The 15,026-nt window shown below is 44.3% G+C and overlaps 1 protein-coding gene and 1 long non-coding RNA gene across 4 annotated transcripts in view; one reads left to right on the top strand and one right to left on the bottom strand.

Annotated features, from left to right (window-relative positions):
* The window catches only part of LOC123378610, a 108,024-nt gene that overhangs the window by 27,079 nt on the left and 65,919 nt on the right, over positions 1-15,026 (bottom strand). The gene's annotated exons all lie outside the window — the stretch shown is intronic.
* Positions 257-12,261, top strand: AMIGO2 (adhesion molecule with Ig like domain 2). Of its 3 annotated transcripts, XM_045032601.1 has the most exons (3): positions 257-750; positions 3,134-3,291; positions 9,314-12,261. In XM_045032601.1, exon 3 carries the CDS (start codon positions 9,387-9,389, stop codon positions 10,950-10,952), a length of 1,566 nt encoding a protein of 521 aa, XP_044888536.1. In that variant the 5' UTR covers positions 257-750; positions 3,134-3,291; positions 9,314-9,386; the 3' UTR covers positions 10,953-12,261. The 3 variants fall into 3 exon arrangements, with proteins under 3 accessions (XP_044888536.1, XP_044888527.1, XP_044888545.1); XM_045032592.1 differs by lacking the exon at positions 3,134-3,291 and having other exon boundaries at positions 258-750; XM_045032610.1 differs by lacking the exons at positions 257-750; positions 3,134-3,291 and adding an exon at positions 8,919-9,031.

Raw genomic sequence — 15,026 nt, 5'->3', positions numbered from 1 at the left:
CGCTGGGCTCCGCGCACTTGACAGACACGTGCCTACATCTGTTCACGTGCAACTTCGCTCCGGACTGGGAACGTCCCCGGCTCTCCCCTGTGAAATCCCTGCCGGGAGCTCCGGCTACTCCCGTCCCCGATGCCTGCCCCCGCCCCGCTATACCACAGCCCCCCTCGCGGCTCAAAGGAGGAGGAGCTCCCGCTCCTCCAGTGGAAACCAAGGGCCCGATTCGCAGCTGTGTACTGACTTCAGTGGGCTCGGGCTCCGGATCGGCTCCGGGATGAGGGAGGCGGGGAAGGGAGAATAAAAACCCCATCACCGCAGCACTCCTCGCTGCCACTTCAGCCACAGCCTCGTGGCTACCGCGGGCACCGCCCGTCCCTCTCCCCGACCTCCTGCCGGCCATTGGCTACCCGCGGTGGAGCAGCTCCCTCCCCCCCACCCCCCGCTGCTCTAACCAATCCCGCTGCTGGGGGGCGGAGGCGGCGGCTGGCTCCGCATTTGTTCGTCCCCGCGGTGCAGATGAAGGCGGGTGCCCGCTGCGAAGCGAAGAGGGACTCGCTGTGCGGCCAGAGCGCCCGGCTCCCGTTCCGGCTCCGCCCGTCCTCAAAGTTGGAGCAGGCTCGGGGCAAAGAGCATGCAGGGCTGGACGCCGCCGCAGGGCACGGGCCAGCGCTCCCCACGCCTCCGGCTCCGCCCTGCCCCCTGCGATGAACGAGCGGCTGCTGCTCTTTCCCAGGCGGCTGCCTGGACCCCCAGGTAATCCGACTCCTACCCTGCCAAGTGCAGCCTCTGGCGGACCGCTCCAGAAGCCCTTTGTGGCAGGGTGAATGGGAACTCCCGGGCTCTGGCCGTGCCCCGGCGCCGGGCGGGTTCTGCGGGCAGAGGCATGAAGGCGACGGCAGAACCCGTGGATCCGGGTGCATTGCTCCTGCTGAGCATGGCTGGAGTTAGCAGGCAGCCCCGGAGCAGCGCCTGGGTTCGCTCCCCTTCAGGAGCACGCACGCCCCAGAGGCGTGAGCCCGCCCGGGAACAAGGAAAGCGCCCTTCCCTGCCAGCCGAATCCTTGCCCCGAGCAAAGCCAGGGCTCTGAACGGGGGGGGGCAGAGGTGGGGAGGCAGAGAGAAACGGGAGAAAAGAATTGGAGAGGAAGGGACCGAGACGCAATAATGAAGAGAGGGGGATGGAGAAGAGGAGCAAAAATAAGGGAAGGAGCAAACAACACACCTAGGGGGCAAAGTGGGCACTAGGGCTACAGGGGGACCATAAACAGTTTGGTTTCCCCATTACCCTTCTGTAGGGTGACCAGACAGCAAGTGTGAAAAATTGGGATGGGGGTGGGAGGTAATAGGAGCCTATATAAGAAAAAGACCCAAAAATGGGAACTGTCCCTATAAAATCGGGACATCTGGTCACCCTTCCCCTCTGGAAAGAGAGGGGTAGGGCTGCCAAGAGTGGGTTTGGGCTCCAGTGAAAAAAAAAATTTCGGGCCCCCCAGCAAGGACGGACCGGCTAACCAGGACTGATGAAATTGGGCCCCAGCAATTTGTACCGGCTTCCCTTCCCCGCCCCCCATCGGCCCTGGAGAGAGGGTACAAAATAAGGTAGAGATGAAGGGAAAGGAGGGGAGAGAGAACTTAGACTGTGGTAAATTTGAGTATCACTGCATAGTGAGAAAATTAGTCTTCCCTAAGGGAGGGCAAAAGATAGACAAGGAGAAAGAGGGGGTTTCCCCCCACCTCAGGAGTAAAAAAGTTCAACATTAAGGATCTTCCTAAACCTAAACTGTGGTATTCACTGCTAACTCTTCAGTGAGGTTTAAAGCCACCACCTCTTAATATGCCATGGGGATTTTGTTAGTTTCATAAGAGATGTTAATTCTAAAACTTTGAGTATGTGCATGGGGGTAACTATTTTCTAAACCCCTCTACAGTAAATGATTTAAAATCCCTCCTAAAATAAATATTTAACTATGCTTTGACCTTTAAGTAACAGAAGTGACAGCTAACAAGGAAATTAAACAATGCTATTTTGAGAAGCAGTAATCTATGCATTTTTCATATTGTGAGCTAAGCCTGTTACAGAGCAGGAGATCCTGTCAGTTCAAATCACCCCTCTCAGTCCTGATACTGCCCCTTCCCCAGAGCAACTTTAGAGCTTGGTTACATAGTAAAGTTTAGCTGTAGGCGGATGTTACGGAGACACCACATAAAAGAGCTCTGCAGTTTAAAAAAAAAACCAAAAAAACCCAACTTGTTAAAAACAGATGTTTGAATAATAAGTGAACATTTTCCCTAACGTTTAGTTTAAATGATCAGAAAAGCCTGTGGAGACACTGAGAATCCTAAACTGGGCTATATTTTGCAGAAAATATCACTGCTTGGAGACTGACTGAAATCTGACACCACTACCAGTGGGCTGCAGTTTACCATGGGGAAAGGCAGGTTTCCATTAATCTGATGATCTGCTTGGCAATTAAGGCCATAGTAGCAGGGTCTGTACTACAGAGAGCCTTAGGCATCAGCATTTTTTGCACCCATATAAACTGAGAAGAGCTGCAGAGATTGACTTCCTATACATGATATTGCTGGTGTTTCTATATCTAACCCAATCCAGGCTCTCTGGCACCCCCACCCTTTTGTTCACCCTTCTCTCAGGCAGTTAGCTCATTTGGCTTACATGAGCTAATCTTTAGTAGAAAAAAACATGTCTCGGGGAAACTCTCAGTCTTAAATGACACCCCAAGCACTATGCATACAGATGGAGAAAAGATGGCTTTACTTAGTTCCTTTTTGATTTGTTGCTGTGCATGAGGCGGCACTCTGGGTAAGACTATTGGGCCAAATTCATCCCTAGTCTAACTCCAGTGAGGTCTGTGAGATGGCTGTCTCGATGGGTCAGATCTTCAGCCACACTAAAGCTTTGTCTTCACTAAAACGGTATTTGTACCATGGAGTAACTAATGCATGTGAGCTGTCCCTCTGTGAAAACACAGTGGAGACAAGGAACTTTAGTGTTGCCGTGAGGTAAACTAGTGCTCACCTCGCCAGCTACCTTGAGGTAGAACTAAACTGCTTTGTCTCCATTGTCACACAGTGGGATAGCTCACACATGTTAGTTACCCATGCTTTTTTTTTTTTAGCAGTGAAGACAAAGCTTAAGTCAGCCAAGTGTCACTATTGCTACAGCTGACTCTCTGCCACCACATCTTGAGTGTCATGACAGCTAGGTGCCGGCTTGAGGCTGCACGAGGAACCGAACCGGTCTCCAAACTGACCCCAGGATCAGCTTGATGCAAAGGTGATGTAAAGCTATTTTTACCACGCCAATGGGTCCTGCAAGTGCAGCTCAATCCAGTACAAGCATGTAGCCCAGTAGGCCTCAGCCATTCTGTAGTTCAGTAGCAGTGTCCCTTCATCTCCCCATCATGTCACTTGTCCAGTGCACACAATGCCTGGATAATCTAGCTCTGCTGTATCACAGCTGCTGAGTGCAGCTGCTCACTGGAGATCTGAGTCAGTTAGTGTCTTTCCCACCCCAAAAGGTTAAACATTCCAAAACAATCGTGTTTAAAAAAAAATCCTAACATAATCAGTTTGAAAGAAAAAAAAACAAAAAATGTTACCTGCAGTGCTCCATCAATGGCAGAGCAGAAGCATGGAAGTGGAAAAAACGGAGCTATGAGGCTCCTGGCAGAAACCCCAGAAGTTTCCCCCATGAATGCAAGTGTATGTGACATTACACAGGGCTGGAGCCCTCCATAGAGAATGATCAATTTTCTGAGATTAATCAAAATATTTGGGGCTTGATTCCTCAAGAGGACCAATGTGGAACTTTTGCAAAAACTGAGTCTTAAATATTTTTGTTCAGCTAAATGAACTATTCCTAACTGATGGCTCTAACACTATGCACATGCAGGATCCCTAAATTTAGGATTTTAAACCAATATTTGTACTTCATATAAGTAGGTTTATTTTAAAATAATACTTGTCTATTTTCAATAATCAAATCATTATATCTTGTGTGTGAGAAAAGGCTTGTTAAATTTAATCCAAAAAGGAATACAAGGAAGATGCTAATGTTAATACTTTTGCCTTCCCCCAGCATTTCAGCAAAGAGTCCTGTGGCACCTTATAGACTAACAGACATATTGGAGCATGAGCTTTCTGATGAAGTGGGTATTCACCCACAAAAGCTCATGCTCCAATACGTCTGTTAGTCTATAAGGTGCCACAGGACTCTTTGCTGCTTTTACAGATCCAGACTAACACGGCTACCCCTCTGATACCCACCATTTCAGTTACTGTTATGCTTAATTACTGGTACAGATGGGATTAGGTTGGGAGTCACACTCAGATGAGTGCCAGGGGAGGGACACTGGGAGCCAATAAGGAAAGGGAACATTCTGGCATTTTCTAACTTTTGAGTGCTTAACTCTGCAACCATAATAATGGCCCTTGCATGTAATTTTTGTGTGTGTAATTATTTATTTAGAATTACAGTAATGCTAAACATTCCAGTCATAATTAGAGCCCCATTGTGCTAGGTGCTATACAAATACATAGGAAGATGCAGTACCTGCCCCAAAGAGCTTATAATCAAATGTATTTAAGACTAGATATACAAATCTTAAAAAGCACCTAAATGACTTTACAGCCTACTGATTTTAAATTTGATTTTGAAAAATAGGACTTGCCTCCTAAGTTACTTAGGTGCTTTTGAAAATTTTACTCTGAATCTTCATTTATTTATGTCAGTTTAAAATAAGAAGGAAAAAAACCATTAGAAAACTTGGTTTCCTGACCAGTTAAAATTACGAAGTTCTAACATGGTTCCTCATCCCATCACTAACAAAACACAAGCACTTACAAGCAAGGGAAAGAGCAATATTATTGTTTGTACCATGCCCAAAGATGCGCTCAGCTCTTCACACAACAGCTAGGTAGACACAATCCCCCTGCCTAGATTTTTCAATCTAGGATTTATTATTATTACTTGTACTGTGGTTAGCACCTGGGGACCCCAGTCACAGATCAAAGCCCTACTGTATGGGGCACTGTACAAATATATAACAACATGTATTTGTACATAACATGTACCCTGCCCTGAAGAGGTTGCAGTCAACGTATAAAACAAGAGACAACAGATGAATGCAGCAAACAGATGGGGAGCATATGGAGACAATCCAACAATTCTGGCAAACATTTAAAGCAGCAACTACAGCATGTCAGCTGCCTACTTATTTGTCTAGACAATCATGTTTTAAGGAGGGAGAATACAGATGAGGCGAGGAGAAGTTTGAGATGATATGTGGCAGCTCACTTTGTGCACACGTTTTAGTGAACAGACATTTACATTTACGTTTAATTTTAAATAATTCACTTCTTTGTGGTAAAAGTGAGTTTTTAAGGAGGACTTGAGTGAGCCAAGAGAGGTAGTGTGCAGAATTTGAGAGATTTTTCTAGGCATGGGAGGAAGCAGAGAAGAAGACATGGAGACATTCATATGAGGACATAAAGTGGTGTCAAGGTTTGTGCCATTAACTAGTTGAGGACATCTTAAATCTTACACTGGTGACATACATGGCCTGATCTTCAGAGGTGCTGAGCACCCATTACCTCTAAAAACCAGACCAAAAATCTAAGACTGAACCAGATCCCCAGCCACTGTAAATAGCTCCATTGAAATCAAAGGGGCTGTTTGTGCCACCTGAGAATCTGGCTCACAGTTCCTATCAGGTATACAGAAATGAGTATTTCATCATGACACATCCACCTTATCACTATAAATACTATAATTTTAGATCAATAAACTCAAAATATAAACACGACACTTTTAACACCACATATTGTTATCCTCTAATGCAAGTCCACATGCATTCTTCATTTTTACCATAAATCATATCTTGTTAAATGTTTCCTACTAAATTACATATCCAACTTTATTGTGAAGCAGTTATATCTACATTACCAAAATATTCTATTGTCAACGACAAATATTAGCTAATAATATTTCCCACGTAGCAATATCCCTTATAAAGTATCTTAGCACTGAAATTAAAATTGTCTGGTGAAATAGCAGTGGATAGGGATGGAAGCATACATAGAAGCCTATGTATCTTATTGTTCACCCTTCCAAAACAGAATTAATTGCATCCAATTTAGAATATCTCAGGGATTCCAGTTATAGTTCAGATGGGAATTATTTTTAAATTCTCCAGTATTATTCTCCAATCGTATTACACTTAAAAAAACCCACTATGTGAAAAGAGTGTTAAGACTGCAAAAGTTGCAAAACCAACTACTCAAAAGTTAGGAAATGCAATCCATTGCAGCCTTACGGTCTTTAATTACGTGATCACATACTATTTTTCTGTGGCATCCCTGATTCTTTTGATGCACATTATGGATGGAGCTCACTGAGTGAGCAGCTGCTGAATATTTCTTTTTAGCCTCATCATTCAATGTGTGGCCTCATGCATTATTTACTCCACAACTATCCAAACTCTGTACTGAATACAAAATCATTTATTTTCTCATGGGCTTTTGTATGGTGCTCTGGTTATGGTATCATATTTCTTTACAAAGACTGGTGAATTTATCTTCACCACACCCCTCCTCTGAGGTGAGGGTTGTATTATCATCTCCATTTTACATATAGGGAACTGAGGTAGTGTCAAAAGTGTCCACTGATGTTGGGTGTCCAATTTGAGAAACCTGAGGCCTGGTTTTTCAGAGTACTCAGTATTCTGTAGTAGTTTATATGTCTAGAGAAGAGCTCCCATTGACCTCAGTGTGGTTCTTAGTACTCAGCACTCCTGCAAATCAGACCCCATATTGGTATCCAGAAAATGAGGAACACACAGTGGTCACCTATACAAATTTTGGTTTACATAACTTGCCTGACATCACTGGTACTCTGTGGCAGAGACAAAGATAGAATCTAATTTTCCAGGACAACATTTAAGTGCCTTAACGATGAGGCCATCCTTTCTCTTCCTGCCGTCCCATGCCTCATTCACTATACACCTGCCAACTTAGGCAACAAAAGGAGGCAGGGCTCCTGCAGACAACAGCCTCCTTCCCTGCATAACCCTGATTCACTCACTCCATCTCATGTAAGGTAGGGGTCTTGTGAAAAAAAAAGTAGTATGTGATCATGTAATTAAACACTGTATCATAATGCATATGCACAAAGTGGCTAAATTAAGATTGCACAGGCAACGTTACTTCTGGCACTTCCTAGCTTTTAAGGGCTTGACTTGTGTCCCCTGCTCCTGCCCATGTTTCCTCCCGCTCCTAACCTCTTTCTCCCTCCCTGCCATGGCTCCTTTCTCTGCTCCAAACCTTATCCCTTTCATTGTTCCTATTATTCCCTTCCATCTTCTGCCCCTCCTCCCACTCCTGTTTCTAACCCTCCCACCCCATCAGGTTCCTATCCCTCTTCCCCCTGAGCTTCTGTCCCCCTGCTTGTTATCTTTTTTTCCCCACATCTCCCCCCTTCCTTATCCCTCAGCCTTCAAGTCAGGCAGCTTCCTCCTTTGCCTCCATGCTGCTGGGGTGCCAGAAGGGGGAGCACTGAGCAGGGCCGGTGCAACCATTTAGGCGACCTAGGCGGTCGCCTAGGGCACTGGGATTTGGGGGGTGCCATTTTCTTCGGCAGTGACCGCGGCGGCCGGATCTTCAGCTGCCCCAGTCACCGCCAGCATTTAGGCGGAGGGAGCGGGGGCAAGGGAGCGTGGGGAGGGCCGCCTGCAGCAAGTAAGGGGGGGGCCCAGCACGCAGGGGAACTCTCCGCCCCAGCTCACCCATGCCCCGCCTCCTCCCCGAGCACACCGTGGCTGCTTCACTTCTCCCACCTCCCAGGCTTGCGGCCTCTAAGCTGATTGGCGCCGCAAGCCTGGGAGGCGGGAGAAGTGAAGCAGCCACGGCGTGCTCGGGGAGGAGGCGGGGGAGGTGCCTCAGGGTGGGGAGCTGCCGCGGGGGAGGGGCGCCTCAAGGCAGAGGGGGGGGAGCTGCCACAGCAGGGGGCGCCTCAGGGTTGGGGTGCGGGGGGGGGGCGCAAGGTGGAAGTTTTGCCTAGGGTGCGAAACATCCTTGCACCGGCCCTGGCACTGAGAGCACAGGAGGGACAGTCTCCCTGTTCTCAGCTCTTGTGGCCTGCAGCAGCAGTTGCTCAGATCCTGCTGCCAGAGATGGAGTCGCTCTGTGGGGACAGTGTACAGGCAGTCCAGTTCCCAGCTGTGAGAGGAAGCAGTATGCTCAGTGCAGGTGGAATCTTGGAATAATTTAGCTGTTAACCTCTACACTTCTCTACTGAGCATGTGCAAATTGAGATTTTTTTTCAGGGGTTACAATTTGGCCAAATTTGGGTGTGTTTTCATGGAGATGGCATAAGGCAGATGCCTGGCAGTGGGGTGACCTCCCTGCTAAATGTCAAGTTTCTGCTCCAAAGCATGGAGGCTCTAGAACATCTCAATAAAATAGTAGTCAGTTTTTTTTAACAAGAGCAAAACATCTTATTTTTCGCCTAACCAAATTCTGAGAAACAGCTGAACCATTTTAGCTGAAACTCAAAAAAATGCAACCTGAGGCAGATACCTCACATTGAACATTTCAGCCTGAACGGTTAGTGGCAAATGGAAAACAGGTTCTTATAATGGAGTATTGGGCAATCTTAACTACGAGTGTTGCTTCCTGCACTGTGTGCAGTAACTTATTAAAACAACAACAAATAGAATTCTCTTGACATTTAAAACTAAATAGTGGATTAGAAAATTATTGGTTTGGAAGTGGGTAACATTTCCTGATTGGGAAGAAACACCCATAAAAAACTGCTCCACACTAGAGAAGAGAAGAGCACTGGTGTGGCGCAAGCCATTTTTTTTTTCTTGCATCAGAAGCTGCATCCCTGGACCAGGACTGGGAACATGGATGACAGTGAAATCCTTCAGAAATTGCATACTTACCTTGCCATTTCTTATAATAGTCTCTCTCAACTGTCAGAAATTGCACGTACTGAGCTAGGAGGCTGAGAAAAGGTAGTGGGTTTTTGGTTTGTTTGTTTGTTTTTTTGAAGGGAGAGCAAAAAATGATAGGTCTGTAATATGAGAATTTGCAGGTGGGTTCAAAATCTAACGGATGCAAAAAAAAAGTTGATAAATCATGGCCTAGGAAATAATGGATTTGAAAACTAAACGTGAAACGGAAGGGATTCAGTCACTAAAAATGCTGCATTTGTTCAGAAGATCTGCACAGGAAACCAAATGGGGTGTGAACATTATGTGTTAACATTCTGTACTTCTGTATTCCTCTTTTAACAGAGATTAGTGCAAGGCTAACTACATGTATGATCTGTGGCAAGGAGAACGGGGAGACGGCTAAGAGAGAGCCATAATGTCTTTAAGCTGCCAGACAATTTCTACTCGACTTGGTGTTCTTAAACTAAACGGCAAAGGACTGCTATGCCTTTTGGTCTTTACAATAAGTGTATGTGGCAGTGCCTCTGGCTTGTGTCCTACAGCCTGCATCTGTGCTAGTGACATTGTAAGCTGCACCAATAAGAACCTCTCTAGGGTGCCAGGAACTCTCTTCAAATTCATAAAAAGACTGGATCTGAGTTATAACAGAATTGCATTTTTGGAACCTGAATGGGTCCCGGTGCTTTTTGACAAACTGAATACTTTAATAATCAATCATAATAGTATTAGCAGTATTATCACTGGAAGCTTTTCCACAACTCCAAATTTAAAGTACCTAGACTTGTCATCCAACAACCTGAAGACACTGGGAAGCCCTTTATTTCAAGAGCTGAGAGTACTGGAAGTTCTCTTGCTTTACAACAATCAGATAACACAGATTGATTCCGCTGCCTTTGGAGGATTATACAAATTGCAGAAACTGTACTTGTGTTGTAACTCACTGTCACACTTCCCACTGGACTTGTATATTGGAAAACACAAACTTACAGAACTTGTATTATTAGACATTTCCTATAACCACATCCAGTCAGTACCCATTCAACGCGTAAGTTTAGTACCGGCCAAACAACTCAGTGGAATTTATCTTCACGGTAACCCATTTTACTGTGACTGTACTCTATACTCCATGCTAATTTATTGGTATCACAGACACTTCAACTCAGTCGTGGATTTCAAAAATGAGTATGCCTGTGTATTACGATCTGATCCCAAAGGTTCCAATAAACTGCCTTTATTGCACGACAACTTTCTGAATTGCTCCGAAAGCACCATCAATGTGTCATTCCATGCCTTTGGGTTTATTCATGAGGCCCAAATTGGAGAAAGGCTGATTGTACACTGTGACAGCAAAATTAGTGATGCAGGCACATATTTCATCTGGGTTAGCCCGGACAATAGATTACTAGAGCCAGATAAGGACACTGCCAATTTTAAGGTGTTTCACAATGGGAGTCTAGAGATAATGGATCCCCAGCTGGAGGATTCTGGGCTGTATTCATGCATTGCAATAAATAAAAGAAGACTGTTAAATGAAACCATAGAGGTTAGAATTAATGTAAGCAATTTCACAGTGAACAGATCCCATGCTCATGAAGCATTTAACACTGCTTTCACCACCCTTGCTGCCTGTGTAGCCAGTATTATTTTGGTACTGCTTTATCTCTATCTGACCCCATGTCCTTGTCAGTGTAAGACAAGAAGAAGAAAAAGGAAGCTGCCCCAAAGCAGTGCCCATTCATCCATCCTAAACTCCACTCCATCTCAGGATCCTCCAGCTGATGAGAAGAAATCCAGCAGTGGTAAGAGAGTGGTGTTCCTTGAGCCTGTGAATGAGCCAAAACACGGGCAGAATGGGAAAGTGAGACTGTTTCCCAAAGAAACTGTCATAGCGGAGAGCATCTTGAAAACAACCCGAGCAAAATCTGACTCTGATTCTGTTAACTCGGTGTTCTCAGATACACCTTTCATGCCATCATCTTAGTTTGCTTTCTAGTGTGCAGTTAAATCTCTCAACACCGCCCCTACCTGTAGCAACCATCTGGAAAAAAAAAATTAAATGTGGCAAAAAATGCATTGTCAGTAGTCTTCAAGAACAGGTCCACCTACTCCTCCTGTGATTGGGATAACATGCAACAACGTCACACAGGTTAGCAAAGGGTATATCTTCACTGTAGAATTAACTCAGGCTCTTACCTGGGTGTTGCCCCAATCCCCCTCCTATCTACACTCAAAAACCTCTCACCTGAGTCTAGTGGTGCCATCAGTCCAGGCTAGTTGGCTTGTCTGGGGTTGTAGGCTCAGGGGCAAGTGCTGCTTTCACTGAGGCTAGTAACCCACCCAGTTTTCATTGAGGACTCAGGCTAAATCCCCACCCGAGTGCTGGTAGTCTATTAATGCCTTCCCGCATTCCCCTCAATGTGCAGGACAGACAAGTTCTCCCACAATTCAGTGGGAAAGAATCATAAAGCAGCTCAGCTTACTGCAGCACACGTGGGATATGTCCATGGCCATCCTAGTGACACACACAGGTGAGTGCAGCACCAGTGAGGAAACAGAGGGTATGTCTACACTGCAGAAACCCCCCCACAGCAGTAGTCTCAGAGACCTCATCAGCTGACTCGGGCTTGTGCTACAGGGCTGAAAATAACAGTGTACACACAGTGTAGATGCTCCCACTAAAGCTGCAGCCTGGGCCCTAAGGCCCTCCCACTCTTACTGGGTCTCAGAACTCAGGCTCCAGCTGCAGCTGGAATATCTACACTGCTATTTTTAGCCTCAGCCTGAGCCCCGCAAGCCCAAGTCACTCAACCTGGGCTCTGAGACTCACTACCTCACTGCCTTGTAGATGTACCCAGTAACTCAGGCATGGCTTTGGAGGGTGGCTGCTCACACCTGGGCTAGGCTAACCTGGGGCCTCAGACCTGGGCGGGTATCATCCAAGTTAACTTTGCAGTGAAGACTTACCCAAAGTGTTAATGTGAAGGTGGAGGACACTTTGCTATGTGTTTTCTAGATATCGGTTGTGGGGAAAACAAGTTTGCTGTAGATGATACTGTCTTTTCAATCTGTGTGCTTATAAGAATCAGAATCTTAAATATATGGATCTAGGTGTAAATTGGAATATCCGGGAACAGAACTGCAGTCCGCGTGCCTCCAAACAGCCCTTACCAAACCTCTTTCCATCCTCTAAGCATTCAGTTTGTAAAGGAATAAATGAAGTTACACAAGCCAGAATATTCCAGAGTGTTTGTATGTTATCTTAATCATTTTGTACAGTAAATGTTTATGGCCAGGCACAGAAAATCTGCTTACTTCTTACCATATGAAACATTTAACTAAATGGGGAGGGGAGAAATCCTCCTCACTTTTCTTATAATTAAATCCATGGGATTGCTCGTGAAAGTAAGGTGAACAGATTTGTCCAATCATGTATTGCATGTTTGGGATCCTGCATTCTTTACTCAAGCAGTTCAACTCCCTTTGAGTTCAGTAACAAAACTTCCATTGACATCAATGAGAGCAAGACAGGGCCCATTGTTTAACAGAGGGTTTTTTTCCCTCCCTTTTTCTAATTTTTGGTTGCTTTTTGCTTTGTCCTTTCAAAGGCACAAAATGTTAGTGTTCTCATGAAATTTGCTTTTAAAGATTGGCGTTAGAGAATCAACTATAACATTTGGGCCCAATCCTGTGAGGGGCAATATATCTTCAATTTACTGGGCACGTCTACACTGCAGTCATGGAGCATGACTGTAGCTTGTGTAGACATATCTCAGCTAATTTTCCCCATGCGCTTCAGCGTGGCTTAACTACATGAGTAATTACCCAGGGTCACGGCTCTGATACCTGAGTTAGCTAGATTAAAGCTAGCTTGGTTATGTCTACATGAGCTGCCAGTCATACTCTGGCATGGCAATGTAGACATAGCGTTAGTCAGCAGCTCACAGGATAGGGCCCTTATTTTGAACCTCTTGTCTTTCCTACAGCTTGTTTCCCAAAACAATTTAGAGTTAATTACTAGGTAGCACACTTTATTGTAGTCCTTAAAATAATATTATAAAAACATACACTGGGCTTTAACTATTTTCATTCTTTTCTAGTTTACTTACATTTTCATTGGGCTAGACTTTGCCACCTTTCTCACCCTGAGTAGTACCTAACTCTGAGGAGTCTCATTGAAATCAACAGGTCTCTTCAGATTTAAGGTACTATACAATGTGAGTTTGACAGACCCTTGCCCATTGTATCTCCAAAGAGTATACTACATGGGAGAGAATTATCAAAGTTAGAGTCCAGGGGCCAAATGATGTAAGTGGTTGAACTTTGTTCCATTGACTAATTTTAATAATAATTTACTACTTTTGTGGCTTCCGTGGAATGGCACCTGTTTACACTAGACTGAATTTTGGCCCATGATAGCTAAAAATATAACAACTAATTTGCTATGAAAAAAATCAGGATATATCTAGTTGTTTGACAGCCACCTATCTAGAAAACAAATTAAACTATGAAACAGTGTTGCTGTGATGTACACAATGTAGGAGGAAAAGAGGAGGAATTGGACAGCTGTTTGGAATCATTAGAATGTTTGCTTCCTTGAACATGTGAAACCAAAATCAGATACATGATTGTTTAAATTCTTTTGTAGAGACTGAATAATGGGGGGGGTGTAAGTATAAAAGATCCAGTTTTTTACGTTGAACAACATATATTAAATAACTGCTCGTATCTAAGATATAAGGCTTTTAGCGTCCTTTCCATACATATATCTGTATTTTGTAATATTTTACCTATATACTTTAAAACAAAATCAGTAGCCCTACATATAGTATCTGTTAGCAAATAATTATGGACCAATCTTGTTTCTACTGAAGTCTGTCGTAGATTTGTCATTGACCTTTATGAGAGGAACATGTGCCCTTTAAGAAGCTGTCTCTTGCTTGAGGATTTTTTGATTAGAAAGAAGATTGAAATAAGCCACATGATTTCCCCATGATTTGCCATATGTGCATGGACATATTCTGTACTGTACAAGAAGGAGCAAAGTGATTGAAACAGAGGATTGAATACAAAATGGTAAGACAGAAGGGGAAAGCCAGAGTAAAGAGTATCCGATTTGTATGTATTTAGCCTATTTTTGTTAACTGAGTATTGCTAGAAAAGGCTGTACTTATTGGATATGGTGTTGCACAAACAAATTGTACCTTAAAATATAGGTTTAATTTGCATAGGTTACTAGCATGGGAGTGCTAATCGAGTCAAATCCAAAATAGATTGAAAAGCAAAACAAATTGCTACCATTGTCCATCCAAATAGCTGAATATCTAAAGCAATGTTTAACTGTGTGCGCTCACTTGCCTGTTCATAACACAATACTTACACTTATACAATATGCTGAATTAACTATATGTACTTTAAAGCCATGTTTTATTAAAGGGAAACTGACCCTGCACCTTTACTCCTGGAGGGTTTATATCCCGCTGCGGGGCATAAGAATTTGCAGAGTCAGACCCAAACTGTCAACCTGCTGTAACAGAGAGCGAATATAGTTCTAAGCATCAGATGTTTGTTGTAAATGTTAACTGTTCATATATTAGTCCCTGCTTTAAAATGCTCAGATGTCCTTATACATCTAAGAAACTGGATTAAGCATCTTTCCTAACAGTGTAGCAATATTAACATTCTGGGTGAGGCCTATTATTTCCACATCTCACAACCTTGGAGTTAGTTAAATGGTTGCAGCTTTAATAGGAAGAAGTTTTTTAAAGAAATCCTATCACTTCAATTTACTTCAATACTTACAATACAACAATAGCACCATACCTGCAAACCCAGCCTGCCTATCACAGATCATGAGCTATCTATATAGTTGCTCCAATGCTCACTCAACACAACGAGCCACCCTGCATCTGAGCGGACCCAACATGCAATGGAGTATGACCCCCTTGCATAAACAAGGAAACTATCCTCTTGTGTATACAAGTAGGTCCCAACATACAATCTCTGGAGATAGCAAAATGCCCGGATTGAGGGGTTAGGATTATACCACACTAACTCC

This window comes from Mauremys mutica, chromosome 1, assembly GCF_020497125.1.
Source record: "Mauremys mutica isolate MM-2020 ecotype Southern chromosome 1, ASM2049712v1, whole genome shotgun sequence".
NCBI lineage: Eukaryota > Metazoa > Chordata > Testudines > Geoemydidae > Mauremys > Mauremys mutica.
The sequence above is the reverse complement of the archived record's forward strand: the minus strand, read 5'-3'. Positions and strand labels throughout refer to the sequence as shown.